This window comes from Curcuma longa, chromosome 2, assembly GCF_044706935.1.
Source record: "Curcuma longa cultivar G26 ecotype Majalengka, Jawa Barat chromosome 2, ITB_CL_G26_1.1, whole genome shotgun sequence".
Taxonomy (NCBI): Eukaryota; Viridiplantae; Streptophyta; class Magnoliopsida; order Zingiberales; family Zingiberaceae; genus Curcuma; species Curcuma longa.
The window spans coordinates 5,471,150-5,488,506 of NC_133862.1; the positions used below are offsets into that span (position 1 = coordinate 5,471,150).

Consider the following 17,357-nt stretch of genomic DNA (forward strand, 5'->3'; position numbering starts at 1 on the left):
TATTCGTGCTATTTTGTTCTTTTCATTTGCACCTTGTAACTCAACCAGGTGGCTAAGATTTAGTAGGTATAAAACTATAACTTCACGAACAGCTCTTCGCATGGACTTGTCCATAAAACTATAACTTTTGGAACATAATTGAATTGATTATGATGGAACAAAATTGTAGAAATTAAGGGTGAGCAGTACCCGTCCGGCCCGCTAAATCCGCCCGCCACCCGCATCCGGAACCTGCCAACCCGCAGGTTTTAAAAAAATTAAAAATAAAAATGGATAGAAAATTGACAAACCCGCTTGTACACGGACGGGTTTCGGGTTTTAATTTTAAAATCCGACTAAATCCGACCCACCCGCCTATTTATTTACAAATAATAAAATATATGTATACATATATTAAAAATGATTTGTATACATATAATCTCATACTTTCCTACTTGTAAGTGGTGTCATTCAAATTAAATCTTATGTCCTATTAATCTATTATATAACAAACTTTGATTTATCTACTTGTAGGTCAAAGATGTGCTACATTTTGGATTTTTTACCCCAACTTGGATAATTCCTAATTACCTGGACTTGGACTTTGGTGTTAAATTATGAATTATCCTTGTTTTTTGTGTGGCCATGAGATGCTTCCTATTTTGGTATGAACATTGTTGATTAGTTATAAAATTGTGGATTGTATTTTAGACTCTTTTGTAGACGCTTATTATATCAATTATCATCCGTAAAATTTGTTTTTTTACATTCGATAACCCGCCAATCCGCCCGCCCGCCGGCACCCACCACCCGCCGAATTTGATGCGAAAAAAAATCGAGTTGGATTTAAATTTTATTAACCCGCCAATGGTGGGTCGGGTGGGAAAATCGCGACTAACCCATCCGACCCGCCCGCTTGCTCAGCCCTAGTAGAAATAGATAAGAGTTTGAATCTTGACGAAGTCAAGATAATGTCCTCCTCCGTCGTGATCAACTGTAACTTTTTCATTTACCTCCTTACGTATGATCGTCGTGTAAAGCTGCTAAAAAAATAGATTTCATACATGAAATACACAAAATTGAGACTGAACTAACGATTAAGTTGCAGCCTCATGGTCAAGCTACCACCTTCGCAACTAGTTCACGCCGGCGATTTCACCATCACCGCCACAAAGGAACACCGTGCACGGTTGCCAACGTCGGATTCCAAAGTGACAAATTTCCTTTCTTTCGCTCTCTTTAAACATTCTTCTTTTTCTTTTGCACCTTAAAACAATTATTGCCGACTCTAGCAACTTTGCTTCGAGCAGAGGCAAGAATCTCTCGACTATCAAGGCGTTCGCACGGAGAACCAAAGGAAGGAGATAAAGCCTCCCTCCAATTTCTGCGTCTTTCTTGCTCGCTCGCAATCCATGGCTGTTAACGTCTACTACGCGCGGCCTGTCCTCCCTGATGTGTATAGGGTTCTTGCCTGCCTCTACGAGAAGGAGATCGAGTTCGAGCTTGTGGACATGCATGCGGGCCAGCAAATGCCTCTGGATTTCCTCAAACTCCAGGTAATCGATCGATTAATCAACCAAGTGACGATGATCAGCTGAATGTTCCTTTGATTCGCATGCAGTCCAATGGCAGAGCTCCAGTTCCTGCATTCGAAGATGGAAGCACATTCTTACTCGGTGAAGCTTCTACTTTTCAGTTACAGAATCGAAGAAAGAACAATCAAATCTTTTGTAAACTTTTTTGTGCAAATGCAGAATCCAGGGCCATTTGCCGGTATGCATCGGAGAAGTACCAAGACCATGGAAACAGGTATTTGCTAGGAAGAGACCTCCTTGAGAGAGGCTCCATCGAGCAATGGCTGAAGACAGAGGAGCACAGCTTCAACCCTCCGAGCCTCGAACTGGTCTTCCACTTGGCCTTTGATCCTTCGGACCAGCCTCTGCTCGCCCAGAGCGAGCAAGCACTGGCCAGAGTCCTCGATGTGTATGAGCACAGACTGAGGGAGAGCAAGTACCTCGCCGGCGACGAGTTCACCCTTGCAGACCTCTCGCACCTCCCCAACTCCCACTACATCGCCAACTCCGAACAGTGGGGCTGCTTGTTCGAGTCGAGGAAGAATGTGCTGCGGTGGTGGGAGATGGCGTCTCGCAGGCCTTCATGGGAGAAAGTGGTGCAGATGTTAGGTGAATTTGAAGCCAGCAATGGCTCCACAGCTGAAGAGATTGTTTCTGCAACTGCTAAAGTTAATCACAGCAGTAGAAGCTCCACCAGAGCTCTACTTGTTCCTCAATCATCAACAATTTGGCTCAAGAATGGCCCTGAGAAAACCCCAACTACATCCCCTGCTGTTCAAGCACCATCAATGGCATCCACTGTCAAAAATGGCTCAAAAGCTCCAAATTCTTCTAAATCTGAGACAGAAAATGTTGTGGTGTAGCTTCTTCTTCAGCCTCTGGTACTTACTAAACAGGCATCTTAAGAAATTTTCCTGCTAAGACAATGAAATCAGTTTGTTTGCTAATCAAATATGTGTTCTTTTAGTGTTATATTAATGATTTGTTCTAGATCTTTTGATGTTTTTGTTGCTACTGTCCAGGCTTTCACCAGAACTGCAATTGTGACAGCAGAATTTATATTGCATGCAGAAGCATTAAAAGAGGGAATGGATTACAGAAACTGTTTTCATCTCATCACAACATTCAAAAGCCTTTAACAGTAGTTGCAGGAACCAGAAGATGAATGTTTACTATTTTTTTCCACAGATCTTCTTAATAACCACAACCCTAAAACTATTTGTGAGTTTAATATTCCAATCAAAACAGCATTCATTTAGCTTCTTCAATGGAGAGAACCTTGGAAGGCTCCATTTTTGCAGCTTCCTCAAGTTGAGCGAGCTTCAGCCTTTCCTTGTACTCCTGCATTTCTCTCTTGTATCTCTCCTTGTCCTTGCTTCCAAAATCCTGGTAAACCTAAATGAAAAAGGATGGAGATAGAGAATCAGATTCACAAAGCTCATCGCATGCTTTTGGCTTTGTCAGGCCAACCTCACCGTTCGTTCTTCTTCGCTGAGCTTGCTCCATGACTCTCCTATCATCTTGCTGAACTCTCTTTCCCTGTGAGGGTACAGAGCTTTCAGCTTGGAATGCTTCTCGGCGAAGAAGAAATTGTAGGCGCTCCTGTTTGGCTTCGGGTGGGCAGGGTCGCGGCGCCGCCATCCCTTCCTCCGCCGCCGCCTTGTCCTTGCCATGCCAGCAACTGGCACACTCGAACTCTCGGGAGTTGCAGATGCCAAATTGGAGGCAGCAGGCGACGGCTGCTGCTGAACGTGGTAAAGCACACCTCTGAGCGTCTCGTTGCCAATCTTCACCGTCACCATGTAGCCATACTCGAACTTGCCGTCGATCGATCCCGTAACCGTGAAGTTGTGAGGTCCTGTTCAAGGACGATGAGTTCATGCTTCTCTATCGAGTAGAAGGAATCATGCACAATGCGGCGAAGTTTCACCTCTGTTCTGTGGCTCATCCGAGGGTGGTCTTTTCCGAGATTTGGGGGTCCGCATGGTGGAGTCGGAGACCACCACGCTGTGTTCGAGCCTGCAGGGAGGTGCTCTGGTTTGCGAGGAAGCTGCGGCAACATCTCGAGATCATGATCAAGATGATCGCAGTTCGCAGAAAGGGCAAGAGAAAGGCACCTGCAGGAGGGATCAAGGGGCCCCTTGTCCGGAAGAAGTAGACCTGCTCGTAATGGTGGAGCAGGCTCAGGTAGTACCTCCGCAGCACAAAGGAAGCGCTGGTGGTGGTCGGCGGGAACTTGAACGCCGCGATCACTTCCCTCCATTTCTTCTCCTCGATCACCTGCTACTCTCCTCCGTTTTCGTTACAAAGACGATACATACATTTACCCTTCAAATCATAAACGAAGCAGTAAAAATCAGACCTTTGCGAGCCCTCCCCTCTGAGTCACCTCCGCGTACAAGAGATGCAGGTCCAGCTCCTTCCCCCCGATCACCGGAATCCTTCGCCAAGGAAGAATTTTGATGAGACGAATCGATTACAATAACGGAAATAGACACTCAGATTTTGAAAAAATGAAGGAACTTTACATGAACTTAGTGTTCATGGAGGAGTGGAAGCGACGCAGGCTCTCCATGAACGCCAACCGATCTCTGATGACGTCCTCGTGTGAATGAAGCGGAGAAGGGTAAACCTTCTCATCTTCTTCCACCTCTTTGACCACTGCAACTGTGACTTGCCCTTGTTCCTCCACCTCCATCTCTTCCTCCTTCCCTTGTTGCTCCTCTTCCTCCTTCCCCTGCTGCTCCTCCATCACCACAACCTCTTCCACCTTCTCCTTCTCCTTCTCCTGCTCCATCTAACAGCTTGGACAAGCAGCAGCAGCTTAATGCGAGCCAAATGGGGGAGTATTAGGGAGGAGAAGAAAGGCTGTTTTACGCAAAGCCAAAGGGAGGTACAAGTAGGACAAAGCTTAGGCGGAGGGCAGCTTAATTAATGGCGGACGCGTGCATTCGTAACGGCTACATTCCAGAGCAAACTTTATGGCTTTGTTGCATGAGAAGAGAGATCGAACACCTCCCAGCGACCATTAATACCTTCGACATGTCGGGTAATTATGAAGGTCGATTCCCCTACCTTGATAATGCATCCATCCATCCATCAATCTGTAGGTAGAGCAGCTACGGAGCTTGATGCTTAATGGTGCGCTGCCATCTGCTCGATGAGCAGAAGATGATGCTCGAATCCTCGCGTATTAATAAGCTCTGAGTCAGCGCGGATCTCTGGGCGATGGCGAGGTGATGATGGCAGAGGCGGTGTCAGTGTATCTCGGCCGTAGCACAACCCAATCGCTGCCGTATCTTTTGCCCGACGCAGGCGATTTACGCTGTTGCATGAGGGTCGTGCTTTTCGGCAGCGGCACCGAGAAGATCATTGGATAAAGTTGGACGGAAATGGGAGGCGTCTCTGTTTGGACACCGAAGCAGAGGGCAAAGCAGGGTTTCGAGCTAGTCTTGGAAAGGGTCAGATGGATCAATGGAACAGTGACGGGTGCAGCTCACGATGATCAGAATTTTTGTGGTTTAGGCCTATTTAAGATTTAACATTTATTTTTTTAAAAATATTTAATTTTCATCCTAAGATAAAATTCGCCTCCTAATTATCTCACATGATTAATCTCATGATTATACAATCTTTATCCACTTCATTAAATCTATTTATTATAATCAATTTAATTATGTTATGAGGATTTAATTTTCATCCTCAAAATTATTAATTAATTCAATCTAATAGAAGTTCTCTATTGAATATGAAAATAAATTAAAAAATATAGATGAATTTCAATAAACCATTTAACATCATAGATTTTTTTTAAAATCTCCAAATGTAATATGTAATGTATGAAATTTAAATTTTCGTTATTTAAGAAATTCATCCCATCTCTAAATATCACATCATAGCTCCAAGAATTTAAAATTTATGATTTAAATATTGGTGGAACTCATAATAATCAAGAATATTTATTATTTGTGGTTATATGTGAATTGAAGATCATGTAACGGAGTAGAATGGTAGGTTAAAAATTCATTATCTAGTAAAGTGGATCCAACCGACCCATCATCTTAATAGATTGAGAAATTCTCAATCCAATAATTCAAAGTGGGTAATACCAGTCAACCCATTAAAAAGTATATATATATAATTCATTAATGTGATTATTTCATAAATAAATATTTCTAAAAAATAATTAATAAATTCTTGATTTCATTTTTATACAATATACTTTTTATAAATATTTTTTTATCAAGAGGTTTCTCCTTTTTTTTTATGAATACCAAAATCTACAAGTTTGTGTTTAGAATCTTTACGCTTTTTCACTTTCTCTGTTGAGAAGTGACAGCCAAAAATAGATTAAAATATTATTTATTTAATTCATATTCTATGTATGACTGTTATTTTAAAATGTAAATTGCTTTTCCCACCTCCCCTAACACCGCACCCCCTCTCCTCCTCTCTCTCTCTCTCATTCAAATGACCATTTTACCTTTTTTCCATTTTTTATTTTATTTTACTTATATATATATATTTTTAATTTTAATTAATTTCTATTTATTTTATTTTTAAATTAATTTTGTTTATTATTTTTTCATTAATACATATATATATTTTTTAATTTTATTTAATTTTTATTTAGTTTTATTCTTAAATTAATTTTGTTTATTATTTTTTTAATTTTTATTTAGTTTTATTTCTTTAATCAATTTTTTTAATTATTTTTTTATCAAAATTTTTTATTTTTTTATTTTATATAATTTTTAGGGTTTAGGGTTTAGTTTTATATAATTTTTATATAAAATTAAATAAAAATTGGAAAAATATCGTATTGATGAAAAAATAATAAATTAAATTAATTAAAAAATAAAACTAAATAAAAACTAAATAAAATTAAAAATATATGAGAGTTAATTTTTAAATAAAATTAATTAAAAAATAAAACTAAATAAAATTTAAAAAAAATAAAAAAATAAAAAGAAGAGGGTAGAAATGTAATTTGAGAGGGAGAGAGGAGGGGGGTGCGGTGTGAGGGGTGAGAAAAGCAATTCTCGTTTTTCATCTTTTTATATTTTTTAAATAGAATTGATATATTTATATTTTTTTAATAGGATCGATAAATTTGTTATCAATCCTTATTTTTTTATAAAAGATGAACCTCTTTTTTCTTTGAGAAGAAAGATATCCATGAATTGTCCATTAAAAGTAGTTAACCATGAATATCTTTCTTCTTAAAGAAAAACGAGGTTCATCTTTTATAAAAAAAATAAGGACTGATAACAAATTTATCGATCCTATTAAAAAAATATAAATATATCAATTCTATTTAAAAAATATAAAAAGATGAAAAACTAACACAAAAAAAATATTGATAAGGATTCTAAACTAGAGCATAATTGTCGACATTGTGTTAGAATTTTAGAGGAGAACGTGAGTATGAAGTGGTGAAAAATCTTATTCTGAAACTGTTGATCGAAGCCTCTTTTAAAATTCATTCTAGACACTTGGATTCATTTCTGGATGCTCCTAACTCGATTTGATCTAATCCAATACTATCGCAATTTTATCCATCCCTAGGTGTCTGGAACTCTTATGAGAGCTGGACTGCCGACCTAGTGAGAGCTGGACTAATCGTATTTGATTTGTATTTGATTGTGAATTATCCATCCTCGGGGTACCTAGATCTTTCTGGGTGCCTAGATGCTGACATGTTCCAACCAATTAGAATTTGCCAACTTATCTGGATCGCATTCAAACAATTCAGGTGCCTAGAACCTTTGCAAATGGCTAAAACCCTTCCAGGTGTTAAGAGTTCTATTTGGCCCAGTTCCAATCTCATTCCCTGCAACACAGAGTTAGTGTAACATGCATAATATATACAGTAACAGTCTTACAACTTTTTTTTGTCTTACTTTTGTATTTCTAATAAACCCTATGTTAAATTGATGTATAATGTTTCCTTCAAGGGAATGCATCCTTATGTACTCTTCCTCAGGAGAGTTTACTTGGTGTCAAACTTTAGTCTTCCAGCTCCCATTTGGACTTCTTGCTTAATATCTGATTCTCAACCCCCGATCTTTGGTCTGACTCAATTTTTATCCTTCAGACCCCATCAAGTCCTTCCATTTGGTGTCTATGACCTGCTAATACTTCTATACAGTTCTTCCGATCGAAATTTCCTTGCATAATTTCTAATTAGGACTTGCTTTGCTTATTCTCCAACTAGAACTTAGTCTAGCCTAAACTCCAGTTAGGACTTTTATGATTGTGCCACCTACATACTCGATTAACCTTATTAGATCACAATACAGTTTAACTTTGAACCTTTCTCATTATCAAAATTATATTCAATTATCAAGTATTCCCTATACCAACAGATTATAATTTAAAAAAAAATTGAGATAAAATGAAACATAAATTGATTTATAAATTATTATGTAGTTATTAATAAAGTGTTTTTCTAAGAAAAAAAAATGATAGGCTTTAAAGTGTCTAAAAGACTATAATGGACAAAATTGATGGTCACAAAGTACATTTAGAACGAATTGAATGAGCATGTTACACGAGATAGTTGGATTGAACAAGTTGGACAAACGAAAAATTGGATAAACTAAAAGGCTAACTTTCTAAAAGAAGTAAAATGCATACAGATGCCCTTTAAAAAGTAGATTTGTTATCTCAACGACTCTTTTATAATCGATTTTATAAATATGAAGGAAAGTTACATAAGTGTTAGGCTCTACGATACATAAGTGTTAGGCGCATGATGGGATCGACCATACTTACAGTGGATACAATAAACACCTCTTTTTAATTTGTCATTGACATGCATCATACTTTCTTATCTTTATATGAAGATGTCAATTAAAAAAAAAATCAAATTAATAATTTATAAAAATGACACACGAGTTATATTTTTTTAAAATAAAAATAATAAGAATATATATTTTAAAAAATATAAAGCAAAGCAATATAAATTTTGACATATATATCTAAACAAACTAAAATTAAAAATTTTATTTTTTTAAATTTTTTAAAATATATAATTAACAAAAATAATATATATTATAATTTTAACTAAAACTAATACATCACCAATTTTTACTCGCAATATAAATATAAAAAATATAAAAATGCTTTATAATTAAGAGATCATTGGAGTTACAAATAGTCATACAAATAATTAAGATTTGACTATATACAAACTTTATTCGTAGACATATAATTAAGATTTGAAAGTCTGAATTTAAACATGTAAATGTGTTATAGGAAGTCGTTGACGTTCAACCGTATTTTTAAAGTCATTAAAAAGCGTAAAAAATGGTCTTATAATATTTTTGACCAAATGTATAATAATTTTAAGACATTTTATTTAACCGTGTGGCCACGTCACGTATCCAAAGTTTTATTTTTTTTACAATTTCAAAAAAAGTAGTGCTTTTTTAATATCTATTAATTGCATTCAAATTTTTTGATTTATAGATTCAAAATTTTCTCAATTCATTCAAAAATTTTTTAAAATTTACCATTAAATTTATATTTAAGAATATAAAAATATTAAAAATATTTATAAAAATATATTATTTTTAGTTTGAATTATTCAAAATTTTTTAAATCTATATAATTGATAAAATTGATTTATAGATTTATATATATTCAAAATTTTAAAAGTTTAATATTTTTTAAATAAAAAAACCCTTAAAAACTTATTGGTGAGGTTGTATATATATATATATATATTTAATTAAAATTTAAATAGAAAATAACTATATAACATTTGTAAATTAAAATTATCATTCAAAATCTATTGTAATCACATCTATATATTCAAATTTTAAATAGAAGATAATTATTTAATAATTTTATTCAAAATTATTATATAACTATTTTTATACTATTTTTTTTAAAATTTAAATTATTTGTAAATTTATAATTCATTTAGTCATTTTTAAAAATTTACAATATAATTTATATCACTTTATATCATTTTTTTAAAAAATTATATATTTTATTTTTAGAAAACTTTATAATTCGTATAATTTATACAATAATTTTGATAAAAAGAGGTGCAATTCTATAAAAAAAAATACCATCCACCACAATTTTAATCATATTCATTTCAGTGAAATAACCTCTCTTTTTTTTAAAAAAAAATTATTATTTATATAACACGCAAAGTGGATTTTGTATTTTAAATTCAAACAATATATATATATATTATAATTTAATAAAATTCTATATGAGCATATATAATCAACTGAGTTGAGTTTAGAATCGAAATCCTCGACGGCGGCAACGGCCATGCAACCGTACTGCTTCTGTTCAACCGGCGGATGCAACCGCCAGCCGCCCCATGGCGAAGAGACGTACTCTATCGCCTCCTTTTTCCATTCCCCCTCTCGCTTCCCTCCTCCCCACTTCTCCATCGATCGTCCACGACGATGAGCGCCGCCGCGGCTTCCCCTGCTCCTCCTTCCTCCCTATACGCTGCTGGCGCAGGAGGCGATGGCGGCGGTGGCGACGGCGATGACCCCAACCGTCCCCGCCCCTTCCAACTGTTTCACAGAGTTGGCGCAGGCCCCATTGTCCCTGAAGAAGGAGAGGAGGAGGCTGAATCAGAGGAGGCAGAGGATCAGGCGCCGGCCGACGGCGGGGAAGGCATAGGAGAACCTTCTCGCAGGGCTAAGCGCCGGGGAAAGAGCGCTCCGGCGGGTCCACAGCAGTGCGGGACGTGCTACAAGGTGTTCCCCTCCATCAAGGCCCTGCACGGCCACATGCGGAAGCACCCGGCGATGTTCCGTCGCGCCGCGATCTCCTTGGAGGAGAAGGACTCGAGCCCGGAGGACCGGCGGTTCGTGTGCCGCAACTGTGGGCGCGAGTTCCAGACCCGGCAGTCCCTCGGCGGCCACTCCGCCAGCCACAAGGGCGAGAACGGGTGCTACCAGAAAGCGAAGGAGGAGCGGGAGTACGGCCCGGCCAAAGGGCGAAGGAAGAAGAAGACAGGAATCAGCGAGGAAGAAGCTGCAGAGGAAGCGCGGCGGTCGACGGCAGCCATGCTGTCGTTTGTGTTCGCCAAACAACCGCGTCCGGCGCCGCTGCCTCCGGCGGAGGTTCCTGTTCCGATCGCTCAGGCGCCGCGGCCTCCGGCGGAAGTTCCTGTTCCGATCGCTCCGGCACCAGCGCCACCACAAATTGCAACCGAGACGAGAACGCTAAGAAAGGAGGGGGAGGAGGAGGAGCTAGACTTGAATAAACTTCCCGACGAGTCCTCTCCGACGGAGAAGAACAGCTTGGAGTTTGACCTGAACGAATCGCCAGAGGAGACGGGAAACACGAAGAAGAAGAAGAGGCCGAAGGTAGACTTGAACGAATCCCCGGAATCGTCGACGAGCGCAAACTGGAATTGGAACAGCGACGCTGGTGGTTCCGCCGCTGCACCGGAGACGACGAGGAAGCGGAAGGAGAGGAAGAAGAAGAGGTCGAAGCTGGACTTGAACGAGTCGCCGGAGGAGAAATAGCGGGAATGGGAATGGCGGGAATGGCAGTTCGACCTCTTCCCTTCCCGCGATGAGAGAGAGGGAGAGATTTGCTTAAATATCTAAATTATATTATTTTTCTAAATAAAAACAACAAAAATTTCATTGTAATAATACATTTATTATTTTATGTATTTCGGAATGTGAGAGTCTTCATCATTATTGGTGATATATCTATTTTCTCTTGTCAAAGAATAAACTAAATAAATTAATATTAAAATAAATGTAAATTTTTACAACAAATTAAGGGCATCTTTGTAATTTTATATATTTTTCCTCTTAATTTGTGATAGTGCATGCTCCTATATAAATCCTCTCGCCTCTTCTCTTTCTCTCTCTTTCTCTCTCTCATGGGTTTTGGGCGAAAAATTCCACCTTTGTTGGTAGCTCTACGTTCGAATCTCCCATCCGGAAAACCCTAATCGCCACTTCCGCGGAACTAGGTACTTATTCACGTCGATCCTTCCGCTGAATCTGCAATTTGTTGGTTTTGGTGGTGCTTCCGCTGAATTTGTGATCTAATGGTTTTGACATTCCATGGTTTCGTTTTAGTTGATGATTTCGGATGAGTTTTATTGGATTTAGTTTGTTGTTAGCTCAAATTTTCTTCCTTGATCTTAATTTTGTGCCAGCAATGAAAAGATCTGCTGGGCGTCGATCAAATTTTGATCCTAAATACGATCTTGAAGCTTATTGTGATCTTTCCTTGAATTCAATCGCCAAAGTTATCGATCAAGATTGGATTTTGATACGATAGCCAGATTGATACATAGTCGTTGAACCGTAAGGGTTGATTGGATGGAGTCTTTCGATGCTAATAATTATTTGCCTCCTCGTAAGCGTCTGCTTGCTGAACTTAGGAGGGAGAATTCCGAATTTGATTACCTGCCGCCAGTTCCTTTTGTTTCGGGTGATCTTGGCGCTCGGCTTAGAGGTATTATTAACTCCCCAGATTCGACTCCAGAAAAGATCATCGAGGTTTCCAAATCTGTGGCTTTGGCTGCAACTGAAATTGCTGCGGTAGCAAGAAAAACTGCAATTGAGAAAGCTGCAGCAGCTACAAAAGCTAAAGCTGATGCCAAGGATGCATTGCTATTTCTGGATTCCATCACGATGAAATGCAGAAAAGTCTGTTCAAACAAAATTAAAATAAGGAAAAAACATATCCCAATAAAGCTCCTATATAAGACTTACCATCCTTCTGGAAGGTTAGAAACTGATGAAGAACTAACAAGGAAGCTGCATCATGCAATGAATAGTTCACCTATAATCTCCAATCATAGGGAAAAGCTGACTTGGAATTCTGGGCAAGAAGTTCCATGTAACAGTGATGAAGTCTACAATGAAACTACACATGATTTTAATGTGGAGAGTATCACAAGTAACTATTCTGATGGGAAAACCGTTGTATGTTCCAAAGCTGACAATTTTGAGGAGGAAGAAAAATTCTGTCACCGCAAGAAGAAACAACAAAATGAGTTGTTCAGATCAGTAGCTGGTACTAGGAAAGTGAGAGTTAAGCAAAAGAAGTTGCTTTTGAGTCAATGCAACCTTAGAGATATAGTAGAGCCAAAAAAATTATCACCATCTGAAAATCTTTCTTCTTTTAATAAAGAATCAAATTTGGATTCTGCAGAAAGTAATATGTCTTCAGATGATACAGAAGTGGTTTCTGATGGTGGAGTCTCAATGAAGATTACTTCAGCATGGAAATGCAAAAAAGATCAGGGCATCACAGTGCTCATCGGATAGTAATATATTGAAAGGATTATGCGATCCTTCGGCAACCACTTTCTCCCCTGGATACCTGTACGATAACTATGCCCACAAGATGAATTTTTGGAGCATAATTGGTATTCTCATAACATATCCAATGTGGAAGGGACTCAAACAGATCCTTTGCTGAATAGTTGTTTATTTTCAGTTTTTCTTCTACCAGGTGCTTGCTTCATAATTTATGTGCAATAGTGGCTTGCTTTTGTTTCTTCCAATGCTTCACTTCATGTTATTATTTCTAGTACAGGACATTTGTGTTATTCATATTTCAAAATCAATGCTAAATCTATTACTAGTACAAATCAATGGCTTGTTGAGAGTGATAATACTAATTTGAGGGCTGATTAGGTTAGGAATTTGTATCTACTACAAAAATGTGTTCAAAGTAGTTGTAGATTCATGCTCCAAATATTGGAATTATACTTGCTGATGCTATGCACATGAAAATTTTCCTATCAGTAATGATGCATTGCCATAGTTTTAAAAAGTCGTTGCTTGGTTGTGTATGCTGATGCCTATGTCGATTTTCATAGTGACTGCATATGACATATGCAATCTACATATACATTTGAACCAAGAAATCTTATTTGGTTCATTTGGACCGTTTATGTTTAATGAAATTGAGTTATATCCTAAGCTACTCTATTTAGTTGCTTGTAAGTTGTAAGTGTAAACTTAAATGCCAATTCTGCAAGTTCTAAACAATGATAATTGTTTTATTCCATGTGTTGCTATTGTATGCTCAACATATATTTTTCTATGTGTGAGTATGGATCGGGTGTTCAATTTGTCCGTTTTCAGTTGCATGGATTTGTCTAAGAAGGAAATAGTATCCCAAAACTAGCAACCTTTCCATCAGTATAAGGAGGACAAAACATATTGATTACTGCAGTAGAACATTCAAAATTACCCAGAAAATGCAGAAAGGTTGTGTCTCGCTTCTATGCTGTTAAATCAGCAGCCTTATAGAATCTGCTTGTCCAATGGCTTCCTTCTCTGGCTCCAAACTGCCGAGAAGTTCTTTCGACTCTGATAGCATGCCTTCAATCTATACCACCTGACCGACCTTGTGTTCCCATTTTTTTTGTCCATCTGCTCTTGCGAGTTTGAGTTCCAGTACTGCCAAGCCTGAATAGAGAAGGGTACATTTCCATGCATTTTGAGTAAGCACCTTACGATTTTCTACCCCTCGCGATCCATTTTACAGTTGAAGAAGTGTTCTTACTGTCTCCGTGATAACTTCTGAGCAAAGGACATGGTCGATATCTGGAATTTGAGTACGTTCTCATGTTTGACTGTATCCCTGGCTTTCTTTGGGGCCAAAGAGTTCCAGGACAACTGCTCCATTCTGAGTATATTCCTGAGTGGATTATGGGATGGTCGTGGAGCTAAGTGTGTAGAGCTGCTGAAATTCCAGCTGAACTGAATAGATTATGACAGCAAAAGGTTGAGGCTGCTATGAAACCTCCCATCCACTTGAGACGAGCAACCTGTGATGAAGCTCCAGTAGCTCTGTCGGAATACTGGCCTACTGAAATACATACAAATTGCTCTGGAGCCTCGAGCTGGCTCAGTTAGTCTGTAGGAATCTCACTATTTGGATATCTTTCTGTGCTACAGCCTACAATCATATTTTTGTTCAAGAATCTATGCAAATTTATCTTTCAATCAACATCCTTGTTATTGGTTTATCTAATTGATATTAATCTTCACATCTTTATATCAGTTTCCTTGTCTCTTGTAAAGTTTGTGACCCTTCAACCAATCTACGCTAAGAAAGTTTGCATTGATGAACTCTTCTGTTGACAAAGAAACCTGCATCTTCAAATCTCATTAATTGAAGTAGTCATTAGGGAAGATAATGACACATCCCCTTTCCCCCCCGCTTCTCTTAACCACATGCAAAGCCCACACTTTTGGAATCAAGAACAATCCTGCATGTTGTTTCTTACAAATTAGGTGGCAAGTCTTCTTTTTCTCGGCACCTAATTTCTAAATGGCCAATAAGTGCACTTTCATGTCGATGTCAAGCACATTTGAGTTAGACAAGGGTGACGTTGATTTTTGATTTTTTAATATGGTACATAGTTAAAAGTTACACATTTGTTAGAAGGAGAAAGAGATACAATGGAATCTAAAAGATTACTAGAAAAGAGAGAATAAACTTTGGCATTTACTTTTGTGAAAAGAACAAGGAACATGACTTGAGGGTGAGAGAATTAAACATGATGAGGGCACAGATGACTGCTAGAAGTTCAAGTCATGTTAAAACACGTGAATGGGGATCAGACCTAGACGGTTTAGGAGTTATTGAGGGCAATATGACATACTCAACTATAATAAAAGATCATCATAGGCAAGGGGAATTAGCATCTAATGCATACTTTACAAGTGTAGCTTTGTAGTTAATATTAAACCACTTCAGATACCTTCTGAAAAATTCAATTCATTTATTCATCCACCACTAAAAATTACCAATTCAGCTTGAGACAACAGCTATTTCCAACTTCTACAAGAATATTTGTTGAAGAACGAAATAATATAACAAAGCATAACTACTGTTTTACCGATTACAAGAACAATAAAATTAAACTAGCCTTTTGGTTCAGTGTGCATGCTACAAGCATAACTAGCGTTGCTAGAGAACGAATCCAGCGACTTTGCAGCCATCAAAACACATGCATCGCCAACACAATATATAAACAAGAATTGATATTTGTTACAAGATTGTAATATTCTGGGGAAAGTTGGAGAAAGTGAGAAAGAACTGGTTGCACTATTACTTATTTTTGGATGGTTGATCCTTCTTGGGGCCACCAAGGATACGAGATATCTGCAGACCTCTGCTGAAGGCCTGGTTGAAAAGCATCCTCGTTTGGAACTCTGAAACGAATGGGAACCAAGCTAAGAAAGCAATTGGAGTGAACAGCAACAATCCCATGATGGTTTCATAGCCTCTCGCTAGTGCCTTAACTGAACCCCACAGACTAGTTGGAACAACAGGTTTACAAGCTTGTGCAATCTGATGAAATAAAAAAAGGGTTCCAGAACTCAGAAGGTGAACCAAGATAGTGAGTTAGCATAGGAAAATTACAGGTTACTTACCAAGAGCAATCCCCATCCAGTAGGCATGAAAGCAAGGATACAAACAAAAATGTCTCGCACTGTCATGTGGGGGATGGTTATCAGGATTATTAGAATGGAAAGGAAGGTTATGAAGATAAGGCCCTTTATCAGACGAAAAACAAGCTGAAACTCTGCACTGAATTTTTTCCGTCCAAGTGATACAGTCTGGAGAAGTAAATCAGATGCAATTTTCAAACTAAGCGGAATGATGCAGAAGTACACAGATTAGAAGAAAACAGACAGTAATTTCCTGAGTCTTTATGCCACAAAAAAAAACAGATTTTTCTTATTTTGTACAGTTAGTAGTGACAAATGGTTACTAGGTAAGCAAACTTCCTTAAAAATCCATGTAAGAAAAAAAAATTTATCATAGAAAAAGCGTCCTGTTAATTTTTGACAATGTAACTAACTATTTGAACCAAAGTTAAATAAAAGAAGATTTATTTGCGAAGATAACTCTACTGGATTTAGACCCAGGGTAATTTATATACAATACAGACTAATTATACAAGCAGCCATAATAAAGTTGCAATTTATATACAATACACACTAGTGCATCATAAAACGTCCATATAAGCGGTCCTAATACAAATTGCAATGAAGACAAGCCGTGCTAGTTTTATAAATTTATGTTTAGCAGGATTGTCCTTAAAAGTATTGCATGCTTTTGCTTTCAAGTTTATTTAGGGTTCATCAGATTCTGGACAAGTGCGGATGCCTTGTAGTGGCTAGAGCACCTTTTTCTCCTACACGGGGGTTTAGTTGCCGCCGTTGTAGTAAGCCACAACCTAGGTTTGTTCTTATCCTTGTTGACTCAACAGAATATGAAATGAACATTAATATACGTCAAAATACCTAATCTTGAGAGAAATCCCACCATTACCTTATTTGTTCATTTGCTTGTAATTTCTCATATTACCCTCATGATTGTTAGTCATCATCTACAGCAAGTGGATAGGCCTCATAAAGTTATTTTTTATATTAATTATTCATGTGCATGCTATTTATGTGTTATATTTTGTGTCATACTGTGACTTTTATATGTTGGGTTATCACATGGTTTGGCAGATATGAGTAGTCCCATATCTATGAAGTTAGATCTACAGATATGGACTCTAGATCTACAGATCTGCATGTGTTCCAGTTTCTTTGATATTGTTGCTAGAAGTGTGACTTTATAGTTAATTATGATTTATGAAAGATGAATTTCCTTTATGGTTTCATGTATGGCTTGATAAGTTTATAATTATGGAAATTTTTTAAAATATATTCAGTTTGAAATTCTTTATGTGGTTTTATGTGACATAATTGATTTTTAACCTAGCAAGTGCCAAGAAAATTGTTGCAATACGGTCATAGGTGCGATGTCATGTCA

The 17,357-nt window shown here is 37.6% G+C and overlaps 4 protein-coding genes across 5 annotated transcripts in view; 2 read left to right on the forward strand and 2 right to left on the reverse strand.

Annotated features, from left to right (window-relative positions):
• Positions 1–1,091: 1,091 nt before the first annotated feature.
• LOC141821474 (glutathione S-transferase F11-like) lies at positions 1,092–2,443 on the forward strand. The gene is made up of 4 exons (XM_074708896.1): positions 1,092–1,190; positions 1,272–1,535; positions 1,601–1,655; positions 1,734–2,443. Exons 1-4 carry the CDS (start codon positions 1,092–1,094, stop codon positions 2,414–2,416), a joined length of 1,101 nt encoding a protein of 366 aa, XP_074564997.1. The 3' UTR covers positions 2,417–2,443.
• Positions 2,444–2,733: 290 nt separating this feature from the next.
• Positions 2,734–4,324, reverse strand: LOC141821849 (high mobility group B protein 9-like). The gene is made up of 6 exons (XM_074709220.1): positions 4,082–4,324; positions 3,916–3,994; positions 3,671–3,833; positions 3,484–3,603; positions 3,029–3,411; positions 2,734–2,948 (listed from the first exon to the last, which is right to left on the reverse strand). The coding sequence occupies exons 1-6, from the start codon at positions 4,303–4,305 to the stop codon at positions 2,805–2,807; spliced, it is 1,113 nt and encodes a 370-aa protein (XP_074565321.1). The 5' UTR covers positions 4,306–4,324; the 3' UTR covers positions 2,734–2,804.
• A 7,109-nt stretch (positions 4,325–11,433) lies between these two features.
• On the forward strand, positions 11,434–13,191 carry LOC141821951 (uncharacterized). 2 transcript variants are annotated; one of them, XM_074709342.1, is made up of 2 exons: positions 11,434–11,523; positions 11,869–13,191. In XM_074709342.1, the coding sequence occupies exon 2, from the start codon at positions 11,879–11,881 to the stop codon at positions 12,830–12,832; it is 954 nt and encodes a 317-aa protein (XP_074565443.1). In that variant the 5' UTR covers positions 11,434–11,523; positions 11,869–11,878; the 3' UTR covers positions 12,833–13,191. The 2 variants fall into 2 exon arrangements, with proteins under 2 accessions (XP_074565443.1, XP_074565442.1); XM_074709341.1 differs by having other exon boundaries at positions 11,713–13,190.
• Positions 13,192–15,396: 2,205 nt separating this feature from the next.
• Positions 15,397–17,357, reverse strand: part of LOC141818354 (callose synthase 3-like) — a 50,192-nt gene continuing 48,231 nt past the window's right edge. Inside the window, exons 42-43 of the mRNA XM_074705868.1 lie at positions 15,962–16,147; positions 15,397–15,878 (exon numbers count right to left, since the gene is read on the reverse strand). Coding sequence (XP_074561969.1) covers positions 15,636–15,878; positions 15,962–16,147 — 429 coding nt within the window. The 3' untranslated portion in view covers positions 15,397–15,635. The remainder of the gene's footprint in view (positions 15,879–15,961; positions 16,148–17,357) is intronic.